The sequence below is a fragment of the Zea mays genome, chromosome 1 (assembly GCF_902167145.1).
Source record: "Zea mays cultivar B73 chromosome 1, Zm-B73-REFERENCE-NAM-5.0, whole genome shotgun sequence".
NCBI lineage: Eukaryota > Viridiplantae > Streptophyta > Magnoliopsida > Poales > Poaceae > Zea > Zea mays.
The window spans coordinates 78,544,474-78,562,081 of record NC_050096.1 but is presented as its reverse complement, the minus strand read 5'-3'; the positions used below and the strand labels follow the sequence as shown (position 1 = coordinate 78,562,081).

The following is a 17,608-nucleotide window of genomic DNA, read 5'->3' as shown; positions in this document are numbered from 1 at the left end:
ACCAGGATATAACTTATGAGTGCAGAGTATTAATATTACAGAACTAAGGGAGGTAAAAACCCCTCCCCATAAGTTTTTAAACAAAAGTTCTTATGGAGGAACTCTTCCTCCAGCAGCTTTACTCTTGCTTTTCTTCTTTTGGGACCACCTTGGAACAGAAACAACAAAAGTTTGTCGCTTCTTCACCTAAAACAATAGGGAATAAAACCCTGATTATGGAATTACTCAGCAAGACTTACCCGACTAAAGAAAAGACTCTCAAGGGCATGCTGGTTATCAGGGAGTCAAGGTAAGGCTTTTTCAATAATCAAAGACTCTATTTGCAAAAATGCTTACTAAAGTGGATCCTTAAAAATCCAAATTTTACTTGTCAGGTTAAGTAAGATTACCTGTCTCTAAAGTTCTTTCTACCCTAGTTCAATCACTTGACGTGCACTAGCTAATTTCTTTATCAACCCGTTATCTTTACTGAAGTTCTACGTGTAAGTCAGTGACCAAGTCTTCATAACCGCGAAGGTACGACGATCCAAATTGATTATACTCAGCTGAGGATCTCCAATCACACGACATATGTAGCACTTAACCCTTGCATATGTCAACCCGCCACCGGGGTTCTTAAGACCAGATCAGGTTCACGTCAACCGAGAGCACAGATACACCACCGTCCAGCCTCTTGCCATGGAGGGTACACGCTACTCTCGCCACCGCTCCACGCCCATTACGTGTTATCTTATTCTGGCCTTAGTCTGCCCGAGGCAAGGCTTACCCATGATGAGGCATGTGACCAGTTAAAGGGTCCTCGGTCAGCAGGCCTACATCGAGACGGTCCTTAATCGACTCAGACGGAGACACTACACCGAGACTCCTTTCTCGTGCAAGTCACCCGCCCGGTCTCAGCTTAACCATTTCAAACCCAAAGTTTGGTACCTGGCAGAGGTACATCTTTTCTGAAGTTGAACCCATCACGGCCATGATGGATCCACCATCAAGTTTTGTTTTCAAAAACATCCCACCCACTTTTGCCATATCATCTTTTGTAAAAAACAAAGCATTTTTTGTCTAAAGCAAGGCTAAGCATCAAAATCTTTTGTAAAACAGGTGATCAAGGAAGGTAATCAAATTCAAGGAAGGTAATGCAGGAATTGTTTTATCAATCAACTCCTATCACCTAATGCAACAAGCAAGTGATAAAGATCTTTAAATCACAAGGAGGTGGCAAATGCACCGGGGCTTGCCTTCGTTTATAGGTGAGTCAGGCTCGGACCCGCAGATGTCAAAGTAAAAACAATTCCCTGCCTGATGTTCAGCAGGTGGTGGTGGTGAAGTCTTCTCTTCTTCTACTTCAACCTCTTCTTCGTTTTCTAAATATAACCATATATATGTATATAAGAATGAATGCCATGTAATGCTCATGAGTGCAAAGATAATAAGAGTTTATTATCTTAAGTCTTGAATACAATTTTCCTTCACGGAACTCCGAGAACTTAGGGTTTCCGGAGTCAACAGTGAAGTTCAAAGAGCACGGGGTGGGGGTTTTGGGTTCTAATTATCAAATAAGGTCCAAATCATATCAAATTCTACCCAAGGCTTCTAAATAGTGTTTTGAGTTCATATAAAAAGTTTGGGCATTTTTGGAATTATTATCTATTTTCTAAAAATCCAGAAACAATGTTTTAAGCTATTTTAAATACTCCAAAATTCTCTATTTGTTCTAAAAATCAGTCAACTATTTTTATTAAATACTATGAAAATTATGGAATCTTAGGAAAATTGGTTTGACATTTTTAGGATTTTTCTACCATTTTCTAGAATTTATTTAGCTCTGGAAGAAAAAGAAAAAGAAAAACTTGCAACAGTATTGGACCCAATCTAATCCAGGTCGGCCCAGTAACAGCAGAAGCGCGCCCGCGCGCGCGCCCGCTGGGCAGGTTTGCACAGAGGCCCTCACAGCTTTGGATATCCGTTAAGAACCCCTGGCTACTGTTCAATGTCTCACTGACAGTTACAAAGACACCCTCGCGCTTCTATCCATTCTCGGTTGGAAGTCCACGGCGGCGAACCGCGCTGGGAGCCGAGCTCCGACGAGCTAGACTGGCCGGAGGGAGCCAAGACTGGCGGCCCCGAACGGCTGACATCGAATTGGACCTCCCCTGAACAATTCCCCTAACTTAATTTCATGGTTGGTCATCTATCAAGCTCTGTCCACGCGGACCACGGACGAGGAGGACAATTGCACGCGTTCCCGATGACCAGTGGTTTCCCAGTTCAATTGGGTGGGTTGGCAAGTATCACTGACTTATGAGAATGCTTAAACAAGGGAGTAGAGGGGAGGAGCTGACCTGGATTGGGCTGATCACGGCGGGGTGTGTTCCACGGTGGCGGAAACCGAATTGGGGGAAACCCAAAATTCGTGAGCTCTGGCGAACGATTGAGGGTGGGAGCGGGTGCTGTGGCTTTGTGATGACATAGCGCAACTGACCCGGCCATCAATTTATAGAGGGCTTAGGCGGTGGCGCTCAATTTGACCGAGCGGTGCTGGTGGTCAGAGATAAGGAAGAACACTAGCGCAGTGGATTCGTGTCTTCCGTCGTGGCGACTTCACTGGCGATGAGTAATTATCGCAAGCCAAGCGAATGCGACGTGGTAAAGTGCTTAGCACGTGGCGGACGACGGTGATGGCTCCACGGCGGTGAGAATCTTATCCGAGGGGTGGTGAGAAAGGGAAGAGGCACGGCGGCTAGCCGGAGTGGCGTCCAGCTCACCGGCGGCGAAGATTTTCCTACCCCACGATGTTATCTATCCACTCCTGGCACGAATCGGGACGTCGACGGCACAAATCACGGTGGAGCTCATTGGCGGTGAGCTGAGCGTGTGACTGATCTATGTCAGGTTACTGTACCATGGCATTTCTCATCAGTTCACCTGACAGAGCATCTTTAGGGCAATTCTTCTCCAATTTTTGCATTACAACTTCATCATCTCTCTGCACCAAAGTTGCAGGGCTACAATCCAACTATAACTTTGCTACATTGGGTTCCTACAAAAAGCCACTGGATCCTGCTTAAAATTAAGCCCTAAGTTCATGTAATCTTTCTGTCTGTCTGAATTTCAAACTTCAACAGCCTGACAGCATGACTTTGGGTGTGATTATCTCCAAATTCTTCATAACAAATGTGCTTACCCTCTTAAGCAAAGTTGTTCCCCTTTCAAAGAGCTACAAAATTGATGTGGTTCCCTAAGGTGAATTCTCACTATTTTGAAAGTTACACAGCTCTAAAGTTGAGACTATAACCCTGATTTCAGACTTAGCATAGAACTCAAATAAGGTCCATTTTGCAAATAAGTCCAAAATCCAAGATTTAGCTTACAAATCCACACATTTGTGAACCAAATGACTTAGGATACTCATTTATCATGGTTTTTGCACTTTAGTCCAAAAGTGGACTAGTTTTGCACATAGGCCCTTAGGGTTTGGATTTAGGGTTTTCTAGGGTTTCAATTAGGGTTTCTGGTATCTCAAGGGTGTAAATGCAATGTAGGTCCATCTTTGATAACTTTTTATGATTATTTCACTTAATCTTTGGGGTTTTCTCTATTTGGCTCCTGTTTTACCCCTCAGTTCCCTATTTAGGGTTAAGTACCCTACACTAGGGTCTTATCTGCAAAATGCTATAACAATACAACTTGCTTGAAATTTTTGCCTAGTGGATGCATTCTAGGTGTATCAAACATATGCAATGCCCATGCTCATGGTGTTATGCTCAAGTTTTAGTAACAGTAACACTAGAGGTGTTACAAAGGGAACCTGACTTCTCGAACAAACCGCAGACAATTCACTGAGGAAACGACTTTTGTGCTCTTTTTGAGCAGCTCCATACACATTGACAAAATTCCAGATAAGATTTTTTTCTCTATGAAGAACTAGAGTGCGAATCATAAACTCACCAGCTTCATGTTCTCTAATATCAAACACTTCAGAGTTAAAGCCCACTAAAAGGCCACCAGATCTCCCATTAGGCGGAGAAGAGAACCAGGCAAAGAATTTATTCCCAGCAAGCGAGGACAATAAAGAATCCTTAAAGTGATTCTTTTTAGTTTCTTGTAATCCAATAAAATCGACTTTCTCATCCCTAATGAGTTCTCTCAGGAAATCGAACTTAGAATCCCTTCCCAACCCCTGACAGTTCCAGATAAGACCTATCATTAGAATGGATCTGGGGGCAGGTCAGAAACATCAGTTTCCCAATTTTTATTAGGTGTATACCTAATTTTAGGAGAAGCTTTTTTCTTTGTTGTTTTTTTCGATGCTTAATTTTTCTTCCTTTTCTTAAAACCATAACATCCAGGAAGTCATAATCATTGTTTATATCTGAATCAGCATGGACACTACTGTCCACATCCTTATGATCATCAAGGGGGGGGACCTCCGATGTTGTATTTTTTTACAAGCTTGGATTGCCAGAAGCTTTCTAGAAAGTTCCAGGTCTTTGATCAAATCAAGATTGGTTATTGCTACTGACTCAGAAGGACCCAAAGAAACTCCTAGTCTATTAGCAATGTCTAGCAAGTCTACATTATTAGAATCAAGTAAAGAAAAAGAGTTAGTGTACATACCTTTGTTGAGGAAGGCATCTTTGGCTTCAGCTCTGGAAATAGCTTTATCAGTCACCTTCACAACATCATTCTTCTTCAGCCTAGAACTTTTCCTGATGCCCTCCGAGGAAGAAATGGGATTTTTTAGAGGTTTTTTACCTTTCATTTCCTGTAAATCCTCACCACCCGGGGGGATCGAGATCATCTCACCAATTTTGGACTGAAAGTCCATCTGGTCATCCTCCATGTCTTTAGCAAATTCTTCAAGATCTTGGGAGCTCAGCAGATCATCTTCATTTGGGTCAAAATCAACCTTCTCATCACTGAGGTCATCTAGTTTCTGATCCTCATCAGGTTTGTCCTTGGAAATACCAAGACCAGTGTCAGAAAGCTTGACTGCCTCTTTACCTTGAGAAGAAGACTCCCCTAATTTGGGATTTGGAGTGAGCTCCACATCAAGATTATCTTTTTCATTTCTAGGTTTTTTCCCAGACTTGTCAAATAATGGGTCATTTATCCCATGGATTTGAACAGAAGCTCTTTTGCCAAGGTTCATTGAATCATCATTCCAACCTTCATCACAAATTGATTCAATTCTAAAAAAAAATGCCATAAAGAAAAGGTTTGACTGCCACTTCCACCACAGGAGGAATCATAGAAACACTCTTTATGTGAATTTTAAATCTCACAATATCATCAGAATCCAAAGACATGAGGTCCACTTCCTCAACAGCCCCAATCATTGAACCAATTTCACAAATCGACTAATAATTTTGTAGTTCCTCAGGAACATTCTCAGCAACTACCCAAACAGTATGAAGTCTAGACTTGGGTTTGGCTTGAGAGCTCCAAGGCACAATAGCAATCTTGGCACTAGACATCTTCATTTTGAGTTTAGGGAAGCTAATCATTTCATCAAGACGCTCTTGTGAGGGGAATTGCATCAAAAAACCAGAATGGCATTTAGTAGCCTTACACATTTTACCCCAAGAGAAGTGGAAACCAAAATCCCTTTCTAAATCCTCCGCCGAAACTAACCCCTCAATCACTTTAACCAGACCGATGAAAACCCTTTTTGGTTTTTTGTTCAGTGGTTTAGCAAAATGAGAAAGGTAAAACCCTAATCCATCTGTCGCCATACCAATTATGGGCATGGTGGGTTTGTTTTGTTTTGGCAGGACACAACGAGAAGTAACGTGTGTTTCCTTGCGACATATGTCACACCACAACGCATTAAAGCAATTTCTAGCATGGTGACCTTCGACTCCACATTTCTGACAGAAAGCTGGACGAACAGGATCGATTTCTTTCTTCAAAGCTAAAGGGGAAATGACAGGATTACCTGATTGGATTCCTTCGCCTGAAGAAGAAGACATCAGGCCTTCAGGGTGATCAGGTTTTCCGAGCGCAGGCTTCAATCTCTAGCTGAGATTTCTGGCTCTGTTCCAAGACTGAGAACCCTGCGGGTTTTCCTTAGGACCCCATCGATCCCATTGAGGGTTCTGAGGGTTCTTGTTCTTCGGATCCATCGTGGAATCTTTCGAAGGACCCCGGAAACCACCAGATCCCAACTGCAGCCACTCCTCTTCGACCACTAGCGGGCGTAAGGAAGAAACGCACCACCCCCCACTGAAGCTAGACCGAGATGAGACCGGGAGCGACCAGAGACGCGAGAGAAAGGCGGCGTAGTGGGGAAACGAATGCGATCCAACAAAATCCAATGGAAACCCTAACCTGGCTGTAGGGTTTTCAGGAGCAGAGGACGACGGAGAGGGTGACCCGGACATAGGGATGTGGGCTTGGGCTGGGAGCGGCGTCACCCCCGGGCTCCAACCCACCCAAGACGAGCGCAAACCGGGGACTAGACAAGCAACGCGGGACGGAGCACCAGAACCTTGGGCCAGGTGGAGCACTGTAGATTCCGGCCCAGCACCACCCGCCCACGCAGTGACTCGACAATCACCATGGAAGGATTGGGAGGTAGCGCGGGAGGTAGAAGAAACAGCCCAGGGAGCCAGTCGCCATTTTTCTTTTTTGCCTTTCGTCTCATTTCACCTCCGTCGCTGGATAGCCTTTCACCTTTGAGAGGATTATTTTTAAGAATCCACTCAAAGCTCGAGGGCTACACCCAATGGGTGCACCTTTGGTGCACCCATCGGCAGAATGGAAATCATGCCACATAACAAACCTACGAGCCGGACCTAGAATCTTTGGGCTAATTATTCGAAATCAACTCAAAGATTGGGGGCTTGTGGGGGACAGATATCCCCTAGGTCCACTAGAAGACAAGAAGGCCTCGCGAGAGGCTCTGGGGTAGTTACCTCGCAAGGCCATCCCTTCGTGGGTCGGGACAGAACTGCTGGTGGAGTGGGCTGACATGAGAAAGAAGCAGACTCAGGCCCAAGCGACCCGGCAGACTCGAGTGCTATCCATAGCACCCACCCGACTTCCCCGTGTGTAGCGCCCTTGTATATTGGGGCGGATTAGGGATAAGTTGGTAGGATTGTAGGAAGATCAGTTCAGTCGGTTCACTATTATTTAGGGTATACATAATCATCACCTAAGCATGTAGTGCCCCACAGTCGAGTATATAAGGCCTAGGGGGTACCTCATCATTTCCATCGACCATCTACCTGTCTCATTAGTTTTACTCCATCCTGGAGACTTCCCTTGTAACCTACCACATAAAGATCCACACCAGGAAGTAGGGTATTGTGCCTCTCTAAGCGGCCCGATCCTACAGAAAATTGCTTGTCGTCTCTCGTGCGTCCCGCACGAACCATTGAGTTATAGTCAACAACATCGTCCTACCCAAAAGCACTGCGAGGGGTAATCCTGGGTGTGCGGTCGGACTCTAAACAACGACATAGGTGGCATGTACTATCTAGATCGAGAACTTAGGGCTTGATCGAAGACCATGAGCATGCTACTGAGTACATCGTCGACCCAAGAGTGACCTAGAAGGCACTGAAGACTTTGCCCTTGTCAGTTGGACGATGCGCACAGTCCCCAAGGAAGGTTTTGAAGGCCTCACCCACTTAGGAGGCCAAGGAATAGCATCGAGGCCACAACATGTGCGTGGGCCTCCTATAGCTACAGAGAGGCCCAACATGTGCTTGTAATATAAGGTTTGTAATTGTCCTAAAAACATTGTTGTATAGGATATTCCTAGTATGTGGCAGGTAACTAAGGGTAAGACCATACTTTAGGGGTCTACCCCTTGACTACACTATAAATACCCCTGCTCGGATAGGGTGAGGGGACAATTGATAAGACGTTTAAGAACCGTTGTTCCATATCCATTCTGTTGTTACGCTCTTGTCATCTCCCTTGTTTGGATCTTCACTGTCAGGTGCTATCCATGGAGTTACTCGGTTTGTAGCTTGGTCCTTGTGATAGGTTCCAACAAAGGGGAGATCGCGAGTTTCTTGATACCTTGGTAAAATACCAAAGTTGTTGACGAGAGTTTAAATCTTAATTAAGGTTTTGCATTTATAATTTTATATTATGTACTTAGGTTACGTGCTTTATGTTTCTAACTTAATTTGATAGGCTACTGATAGGATTGAAACATATGTTGCACTCTTTTGTGACAGGGAGAATAATACACCTAGAAAACCTTAGTTACTCATCTAGATAGATTATTTATTTCATAGATTTTGGTTAGGTGAAATATAAAAATCCTTAATTTTATAGTAGATTGTTTTTAAAAAATCCTAATTCATTTTTTCTTTGTCGCAGTCCCTTTAGTGGCATTCTCCTGACCCTCTTCTCCAACGCTATTGTGTGGCCAGTGGAAACTTCGGTGTCTTGTGTGCAACATAGTTGAGTGTTATTTTTGTATGTTTTTGTTTGGGATTGTTGTGTATGATGTCTTGAACTTCTAGCATATCTTGTATGATCTTCAGTGTTGTTCCATGATCTTCTTAAGATGTTGATAATTTAATATTTATGTTGCTTTTGTCCAAATGAATCTTTGCACCTAATAGAATAAGGTCATGTTTGGGTTATTTATATTGAGGTGTTGACCATTTATATTTGTGTTGCTTTTGTCCAACTCAATCCTGGCATATAATAGATTAAGGGGTGTTTGGTTTCTAGGGATTAAGTTTTAATCCACCTTTTTTAATCCTTTTTATTCTCTAAATTATCAAACACATGAATCTATATGTTTAGCAATTTAGAGATTATAACATAGGACAACGTATACTATGTAAAACTACTTCCTGTGCTAACGTGCTAAGACGTATCATCAGCCTTTAGATCCTAAATTAAAGGATAATATTAATCCCACCTCATAGACTTGTTTTTTTCTAAAGAACCCCTTTGTCTTATTTTTTATCCGTCGAACCATTTTCTGTCCAATCAGCAAGAGGGCGGCACCACCTTAATCACATCGCACCCATCAGAAATCAGACGCGCTGATCTGCATGCGTCTGCTCTTTACTCCCTCCATCACACCGCACCCATCATTTATCAGAGGGACTATAAGACAGTCCGGATAGTAATGACACTATATTTCATTCAGAAATAATGACATTGTTTATTCAAAAAATATACAAGCAAATGCAATCGGCTAGGCAAATAATGAATGAAAAAAGAAAAAGAAGTTGTGACAAAACAAACACGTTTCAGAGAACTGCTACTACTTTCGTCTGACGCAAACGCATTTCATAGGAAAAAGAAGGCAAAACTACAGTTGCCTTGATCGTGAACACTAATGCTGAAAAAAAACTACTACTACTAGCTGAACCCGACACTAGTTGATGACTGCTGATTTGAACACTGCTAGCTGAACCAAACACTGGATAATGACTGCTGCTCTGAACTGTGCTAGCTGATGACTCTTGATCTATGAACATGATATTCATCACTGGGTTGGATTATTCTTTACAGGACAATTTCGAGCATCATGATAGTCTACTTGCTTGCAACACCTGCACATACGAGGAACTTTATGTTTCTTCTCCACATTGTCACCGGGCTTCTTTACCTTCTAACCAGGTTTTGTTCGTTTGCACCTACCCACAGATTTGACTTCATTAGGTGGCTGTATAATAACATGGTTAGGGATTGAACAACCAATAAAGGACTCGATCTCTTGAACTTGACTTGTCATTCTCTCTGGAAGCAATATGGAAAGATCTTCACCAAATGCAACAATACTATCCCGAAGTGTTTGTAACCCATTGTTTGATCCTTCGGCATGGTGAATTAATTCTTCAATCTTGCTTCTAATTTCAGATGCCAACTTTGCATTAGTTGTTTCTACAACATCCTTTGATACTTCTTTCAACATGTTTCCCTCTCCATCGAAGACATCATTCTTAGTCACTAGTTTAGTCCATCTCTTCAAATTAAACTGATCTGTAATATTTTTAAGTGATGGACATTGTAAAACACGAATTAGATGGCAACAAGGAATACCATACATCTCAAAGAACATACAAGTGCAGTGCCCATCGTTTGTTGTAATATTGACACGGAACTCTCTCATCTTTTTTCTTTCATCATTAACTGTTGATATTTTATAGTCTCCCTCGCTTACAATTGTCTCTATGACACAATTATCCCAAGCATTAATAATTTGTTTTTGTAGTTCAGAGAAAACATTGAAAGTGAACACCTCACTCCCATGCCTTTCTAATGCCCAACTAGTCTGCAACACAGGTGATGTATGCAGACTAGCATTATCATTTTCCAATTCTTGATGCCTCTGTTCATCCATTGCATTAACAAACCTGATCCAAAATTCGACCAATGTATTTTTGTAACCAATGAAACGGTTGAAAATGAGTTGGTACTTCCTGATCTTGAGGTTGTGTTAAGGATTCCAGCTAAAAAACACATGTCTAAAGAAAATTGGGACCCATGATGCACGGATTTCATAACGGGTTCTCAACCAATCATGACCTTGTAAACCAAATTCAGAAATAATAGAAGCCCATTGATGCTCAAATTCCTCTCGAGTTTCAGATGCCCATACACATAAGTTGATGTGTTGATAAAGTAACTTGTTTTCCCTCATTTGCGGCGGCAACTTTGCAGGAAGCTTTTGCAAAATATGTCACGTGCATAATCTATGTGTGCTGCTAGGAAACACTATAGATACTGCATTCCTCATGCTATTGGCTTCATCTGTTATGATGAGTCATGGTGCAGCCCCATTGCTCTCAAGAACGTACAAAACAACCATGTGTATGCCTCAGTTGTCTCGTTGCTTAACAATGCAGCACCAAACAAAACACATGACTTATGATGATTGATACCTGTGAATGGTGTGAATATCATGTTGTAGTGGTTGGTGTTGTATGTTCAATCAAATGAGAGAAGATCACCGAAATGTGAGAAATTCTTTCTGCATGTGGGATCTGCCCAAAAAACATGTGCAAGCCTTCCCTTTTCATCAACCACATAGTCATAATAAAATGTAGGATTTAATTCGTTTTTTGAGGCAAGGTTGTCAATGAACATTTGAGCATCTGATGATGTGATACAACTTCTCAACTTCTTATGATAGTTTTGCAAATCCCTCTTGTTGCACCCCACATTCTCAAATCCACCTTCGCTAATACGAAGATATCTGTATGCCCCACTTGTACCGATGCCTCCCTTGTGGCATGCCACTAGTGCACGCTTAGCCTTCTCATTAACTTCTCTGTTCGACCTAATCAAGTGGACCTTGTCTGGTGAAACAAGACTATGTGTATGTGATTCCACAAATATCTCCACCCGAAACTTATTATCTTCAATCAGCTTGACAGCTAGAACTGCTTCACAACCACACCTAGAAATCTTTTGAATACGTTTCGGTTTGCTGTCTACCTTTTTCTTAGACCTATATCCCTGTTTAGAACACAACCATCTTTGCCATCTTCTAACACCATTCAAATCTGTATGTGGACCAATACGAACTCCAAAACGAGCCTCTTTTGCATATCTTCTATAAAAATCCTCTGCATCTTGCAATCTTTCATAAATTTGTCCAACAAATGGCTTCATAGATTCATGTACTTCAGGAACATGAGTAGCATACTACAGCATTGCAAAGTTATTATCAATTAATTTCCACATAGAAAGTATCGAGATATGCCACAATTAAATTTGTAAAAAAAATTGCTCACCATCAAGGGGGACATGATTGTATTCTTTTCAGGTGTTCCAAAAGTTGAAATGAGATGTGTGGTTCCTGCGGATGGGATCCATGTGGTTGTGCTTGATGGGGTCAAGACGCATGGAGCTATGCTCGTTTGGGGCGGATCGACGTCAACCATGGCATCACATGTAGAAGATCGAGGTAGGTCGACGTCAACCATGGCATCACAGGTACAAGATCGAGGCGAGTTAGCGTCAACCATGGCATGCGGTGGAGAAGATTGGGGTCGTGCTATGTCGACCATGGTAGACGCGGTAGAAGATCGAGGTAGGCTGGCGTCGACCATGGCATGCGCCTGAGAAGATCGGGGCAGGCCGACGTCGACCATGGCAGACGCCTGAGAAGATGGGAGCGGGGCTGTGTCGACCGTAACAGGCGATGGAGAAGATCGAGGTAGGCCAGCGGTGACCAACGACAACACGTTCGATGGAGGCGGCATCAACGACGTTGTACGGGAGAGAAGGGCCGGCGGCTATAAAACTATTCGGTTTACACAAACAAAAGAGAAATGAGGGGCTCTTAAGAAAAAGAACAAGATTATGAGATGGGGTTAAGTGTATCCATTGATTTGGAATCTGGCGGATGTCAACATGTCTTAGCACGTTAGCACCGGAAATAGGGCCTGTTTGGTTTGGTGCCTAATTTGCCACACTTTGCCTAACTTTTTTGCCTAAGGTTAGTTCTTCAATTTGAACGACTAACCTTAGTCAAAGTGTGGCACATTTAGCCACCAACCAAACAGCCCTATAGTTTTACACAGTATACATGGCCATAATATAGGGACTAAATTACTCTATAGAAATCAAATAGCCCCTAACGTCAACGTCATATTTGGTGATTTGCAGCACTGATTACTGAACATGAGGCGTAGATCCACCACCCATCCCCTTGTCGCATCACCTTTTCTACTGCAGAGGGGCACAAAAGGTCCTCTAAACCCCACCAGCAGCTTCCCCTCCGATCTCACCCCACAGCCGCCGGCGAGATCTCCAGGATGCCGTTGGCCGGGCGGCGGGACGGCCCCCTAATGCTGCGAGGCGGCGGAGGTGGGAAACCCCTGTCACGCGGGTCCCGCATCGCGGTGGCCGTCGCTGTCGGCGTCGCACTCGGCTGCGTCTGCGCCTTCCTCTACCCCAACGGCCTCTTCTTCCGCCCGTCTGCCTCTGCCCTCCAATGGACGCACCAGGTATTGCTTTTCATGCTCCTTTTCTTGTTTCATACCTTAACTGAAGATTACTGGAAACAGAGATGATGGTGGTTACTGTGCTCGTCACTAATAGTGTTCTACCTTGGACCAACTAGGAATGAGGTTAATTAAGGAACTTAAAGGGCAAACTCTGAGAGCATGTGCATAGATCCATAAAAGTGCTAGCGTATGAAGCTAAGCTAGATTAACCTTGCAGCAAAAATAGTGTTTAGTCTACCTTACCTTTTTAAGACTGGTCGTCGTTGAGAGATTAAACGGGTACTATCTTATTGATGTATGTCAAACCTTGGTGCATGTAGTTCCAGAAAATTTGTGGCCTTGTGGACATGCTTCCATTGTCAACAAAATATTTTGTCTCTCGGTTACTCAGTAGTATCATTGGTAGGAGTATTGATAAACCTGAGCGTAGATCAATGATTCTCATAGCCACATTTGCATAGGTCTCACTGAAATTTGAGGTTCACAGGAACTGTGTGTATGGCTGACAATCTTATGTTTAGCTGCATGCGGACCACTTTACATCCCCATTCCTCATTGGCACGTTACCAAAGTTTTGTGCAGTGTCCTTCATTCAATCCTTGCTACCAGTCCATCCTCAAGTATCACATTAAGCATGCCTCTGCAAAATTAAGTCATCCCCAAGTATCACATTAAGTGAACATTTGATAAACCAGATGGATAAGAAGCAGCTCCAACACATGGAGGGATGCTAAATCTTCTGAACATTGGAGTAGCATGGATGTTAGAATAGGGAAAGTTGGCTATCTAGATGTCAAGAATGCATCAGCAAGCCACGGCAGGACATAGTGACAAAATGAGTCTTGCTCTCAGGTGTGCAAAGCTATCAATTTCCGTTGCGGCTTGTGTTTTTACCTTGGATGAGGAATAGTACTGCATGAAGGTCAGCCTAACATTCAAATTTTGTCCTGAGGTTCTTCAGTTACATTTGTTAATCCTGTTCATACTCATGCTGTGCTCATCAGGACTTAAGGTCAGCTTGAATGGCCTTAAAGAGCTGGTTCAGACTTCAGACTGGACCCAAGTTGACTTCAACTTAGATCAGAGTTTGAGCCAAGTCGGGGGTTATTTTTGTTTGCTAACTAGAAGTGTTGTAGAATATCGTTTTAAATTTAAGATTGTTGTTGCTCTGTTGATCTACAAGAGAACACTTAATTCACACAGGGCCATTTGAGCAACATCCTGTGCAGTTAACTGGGACTTGGCTGCATTCCACCTCCTATACTTATCCCCTGCATGAGCTGTGGGATGGTATTTTGATTAAGTGGCCACCTAATCGGCTTTTTAAATGGCTGGTTGTTTTCGATAGCTGTTGGGTAAAAACAATGTTTCCCTATACCTGCATTGTTGATTCCTATAGATAATAAATACTGGTGCTAGATAACTGATCTCGTTTTTTTTACCGAAGAAATGATATGAAGTTGTGTTTGTATGGTTAGGCATTAAATGATGTACGGGTAACTTATAAGTGGTTTCTTGTAGTCTGGATTTGCAATATTCTTGTCATTTTAGACAGTGCACTCAGTCTAAATATATTTCAAGTGAAGGTCAAAGTAGACTTTAGGAAGCTACTGAAATGAACCGAACAAATTCTTCCTGGACTTACATTTTCTCAATCACGACTTTACCTCAATTTTTCAATCTTGCTAAATTGATTTGCTTTCACTATGGTGTTACATTAGCAACATAGCTATACAACTAACTGTTGAGTATGATTATGCCATCAATCCATTTGTTTTTTTCTTTGTGCTTTGTTCGTTTATTTTTTGTTCTTATTCATTAGCATGTGCTATATCCTGAAACGTAGTTAAATTCTAATACTAATACAATGTCTATTTTGCACATTCATTAGGTTGATTCAACTGCTTGCGAATCATCAAGACGAGTTACCAACCTTAAGTCCCAGGTGTCATCATTGGAGAGAGAGAATGTTGAACTTAGGAGGCAGATTAATGAATTATCCATGAAGCTTCAAATCGCTGGACAAGGGAAAAATGAGACTTTGTACAAGCCTGGTCCTTTTGGAGCTGTCAAGGCTTTGAGAACAAATCCAACTGTAATCCCTGATAACTCTGTTAACCCCAGGTTGGCCAAGATATTGGAAGAGGTTGCTGTGAAAAAGGAACTCATTGTTGCGTTGGCAAACACCAATGTGAGGGAGATGCTTGAAGTTTGGTTTAGCAATATCAAACGAGTTGGTATTCCAAACTACCTGGTTGTGGCATTGGATGATAATATAGAAAGCTTATGCAAATCTAAAGGGGTGCCAGTCTACCGGCGTGATCCTGATGAAGGCATCGACAACATTGCAAAAACTGGTGGAAACCATGCCGTTTCTGGACTCAAGTTTCGTGTTTTAAGGGAGTTCTTGCAACTTGGGTATAGTATTCTCCTATCTGACATTGATATTATTTTCTTGAGGAATCCATTTGATCATCTTCATAGAGATTCTGATGTGGAGTCCATGAGTGATGGCCACAACAACATGACAGCGTATGGTTTCAACGACGTGTTCGACGAACCTTCTATGGGTTGGGCCAGATATGCTCACACGATGCGGATTTGGGTGTACAACTCTGGATTTTTCTATATAAGACCAACGGTTCCTTCTATTGAACTTCTTGATCGTGTGGCTGGCCGTCTTTCTCGTGAGCCAAAGTCATGGGACCAGGCAGTTTTCAACGAGGAGCTGTTCTTCCCGTCCCATCCTGGTTATGAAGGCCTCCATGCATCCAGGAGAACCATGGATTTTTATCTTTTCATGAACAGCAAAGTCCTCTTCAAGACAGTGAGGAAAGACGCCGGGCTCAAGAAGCTAAAGCCAGTGATTGTGCATTTGAACTACCACCCTAACAAACTAGAGCGAATGAAAGCGGTTATCGAGTTCTATGTCAACGGCAAACAAGATGCACTGGATCATTTCCCTGACGGGTCAGAATGAGGAAATTACAGATAGTTGCGGGTAAAGAAACCTATACCCTCTGTATCCTACTCATTTTGGGGTGTTCTGGCGTTTGGATCTACATGTCTCAGATGTGGGATCTCCACACGTGCGAGAATGTTTGGCGAGTGCAACATGGATGGATGCATTGGCTTTGAGGTATTTGGATATCTCCTTGGTCTCTAGTCCCTACTAACCTCAACCGTTCTGTAGCAAATTTGTACAAGCTTAGATAGATGGCTCATCACGTTTTTTCCCTTTTTCCGTACAATTTTTTGAGGTTCGAATTTTGGAAGTCGAGGCGGTTTGTTCTGGACTGGTGATACTTTTGATGCTGGTGTTTCTTGTGTGGTGGTTTATTGCTTGTGGTTTGAGAAGCTTTTACGGTTTCATTTTTTAATGAAACAATGTTGTGGGCAGGATTTGAGCACGTGGTCCTCCTGTGCCTGTCATGCGTTCTGGGTTTAGATTTAGAGGTAGCACAGCTAGCGATGTGGTCCTGTTTGTTTGTTTCTGCAGCGTCGCTTGAACAAAAGGCAACGTGGGGCCGGGACAAGCAGCGCAGTCATGTATAGATTCCCAGCATAGTGCCAGCATATGCTTGTTTGTCCGATGTCAACGTCGGCCAGGCGCCTGCTAGCGCCCTGCGCCCTACGTAGCGGGCCGTGCTATCAAATTGCCTAGGGCCCTGTTTTTTGTTTGTTTTTTTAACATACGACAAACTATGATAAAGTAGGCAGCAAATCAAACATGTCCTAATTATTCTTGAGTTCTGTTCTATTTTTTAAACATATGTAGTTCTAAAAACTCTGCTCTAGAAAAAAGAAAGATAAAGTTGAGAAAGCAGAGTTAGGGGAGCGGTACCAAACGAACTCTGAACACTACTCCGCTCTCTACTGTGTGTAGGTCGGTAATGGATCACGATCTAAATGTTTTTTCACAATTTGTTAGGGTTCTAAGTTATTTCTAGTTCAAAAATGAATATAAATAGAGCTCGATCCTAATCCAATCATTTTATAGTGTAAAATTTAAAGCACATTGTCACTTCTAAATGTGCATGTGGCGTTCATGCCAAAACATTCTCGCCAACTTAATTTTGTTTTCTACACTTTGTGAAAGTGGCTCATACGGTTCATTTATTTAGATGTCAGATATCCAGATACAGCCTAACTAGGCATTAGCGTAATCGCGCCCAAGTTGAGCAAGGTTACGTCCATCTGAGATTTGTCTCAGCTATTGTTCTACCAGTTCATAACAATTTATTTCCAATTGTCCATTTTGTAGGTAACCACGATGTATCCTTTTTCTTGCAGTTTCAGTTGGTAAGTTCTAGGTGTTAAGGGCAGTCGCTCTGTCTGTTTCTTTTATTTTCTTGCTCGTTAGTACTATTTTAGATCGCTTGCCACTAGTTTGGTGATTTATATTATAGTCTACAAGGAACTCTGTCCAAGAGCTAGTTTGGGAACCACAATGTACCAAGAGATTTCTATTTTCGAATGGAGAAATGAACTAATTTCCCTTGGAAAAATATAAATTCCTTGGGAAATTGTGGTTCCCAAACTAGCCCTAATTCTGTTAATGAAACACGAGCTTTATTTCCCGACTGCGAAAAAGTAAACTAGCATGGAGAAGTAGCAACCTAAAAATCTCAATGCAATGTAACAGTTACGTGACGAAGCGGCAACATAAAAGT

General features: G+C 42.6%; 1 protein-coding gene across 4 annotated transcripts; it reads left to right on the top strand.

Annotated features, from left to right (window-relative positions):
• Positions 1-12,608: 12,608 nt before the first annotated feature.
• LOC100276419 (uncharacterized) lies at positions 12,609-17,351 on the top strand. Of its 4 annotated transcripts, none has more exons than XR_562986.2 (3): positions 12,609-12,935; positions 14,827-16,074; positions 17,200-17,351. XR_562986.2 is itself a non-coding variant. In XM_035965609.1 (3 exons), the coding sequence occupies exons 2-3, from the start codon at positions 13,852-13,854 to the stop codon at positions 15,913-15,915; spliced, it is 1,095 nt and encodes a 364-aa protein (XP_035821502.1). In that variant the 5' UTR covers positions 12,623-12,935; positions 13,631-13,851; the 3' UTR covers positions 15,916-16,315. The 4 variants fall into 4 exon arrangements, 3 of the variants coding, with proteins under 3 accessions (NP_001360985.1, XP_035821502.1, XP_035821503.1); XM_035965609.1 differs by lacking the exon at positions 17,200-17,351 and adding an exon at positions 13,631-13,857 and having other exon boundaries at positions 12,623-12,935; positions 14,827-16,315; XM_035965610.1 differs by lacking the exon at positions 17,200-17,351 and adding an exon at positions 13,788-13,857 and having other exon boundaries at positions 12,644-12,935; positions 14,827-16,315.
• Positions 17,352-17,608: the final 257 nt, after the last annotated feature.

Bases quoted from the DNA above. Each gene is read 5' to 3' on its own strand.
- LOC100276419 (NM_001374056.1), top strand. From the start codon at position 12,744: ATGCCGTTGGCCGGGCGGCGGGACGGCCCCCTAATGCTGCGAGGCGGC. The intron at 12,936-14,826 runs GTATTGCTTTTC...CACATTCATTAG, and splicing joins CCCTCCAATGGACGCACCAG to GTTGATTCAACTGCTTGCGA.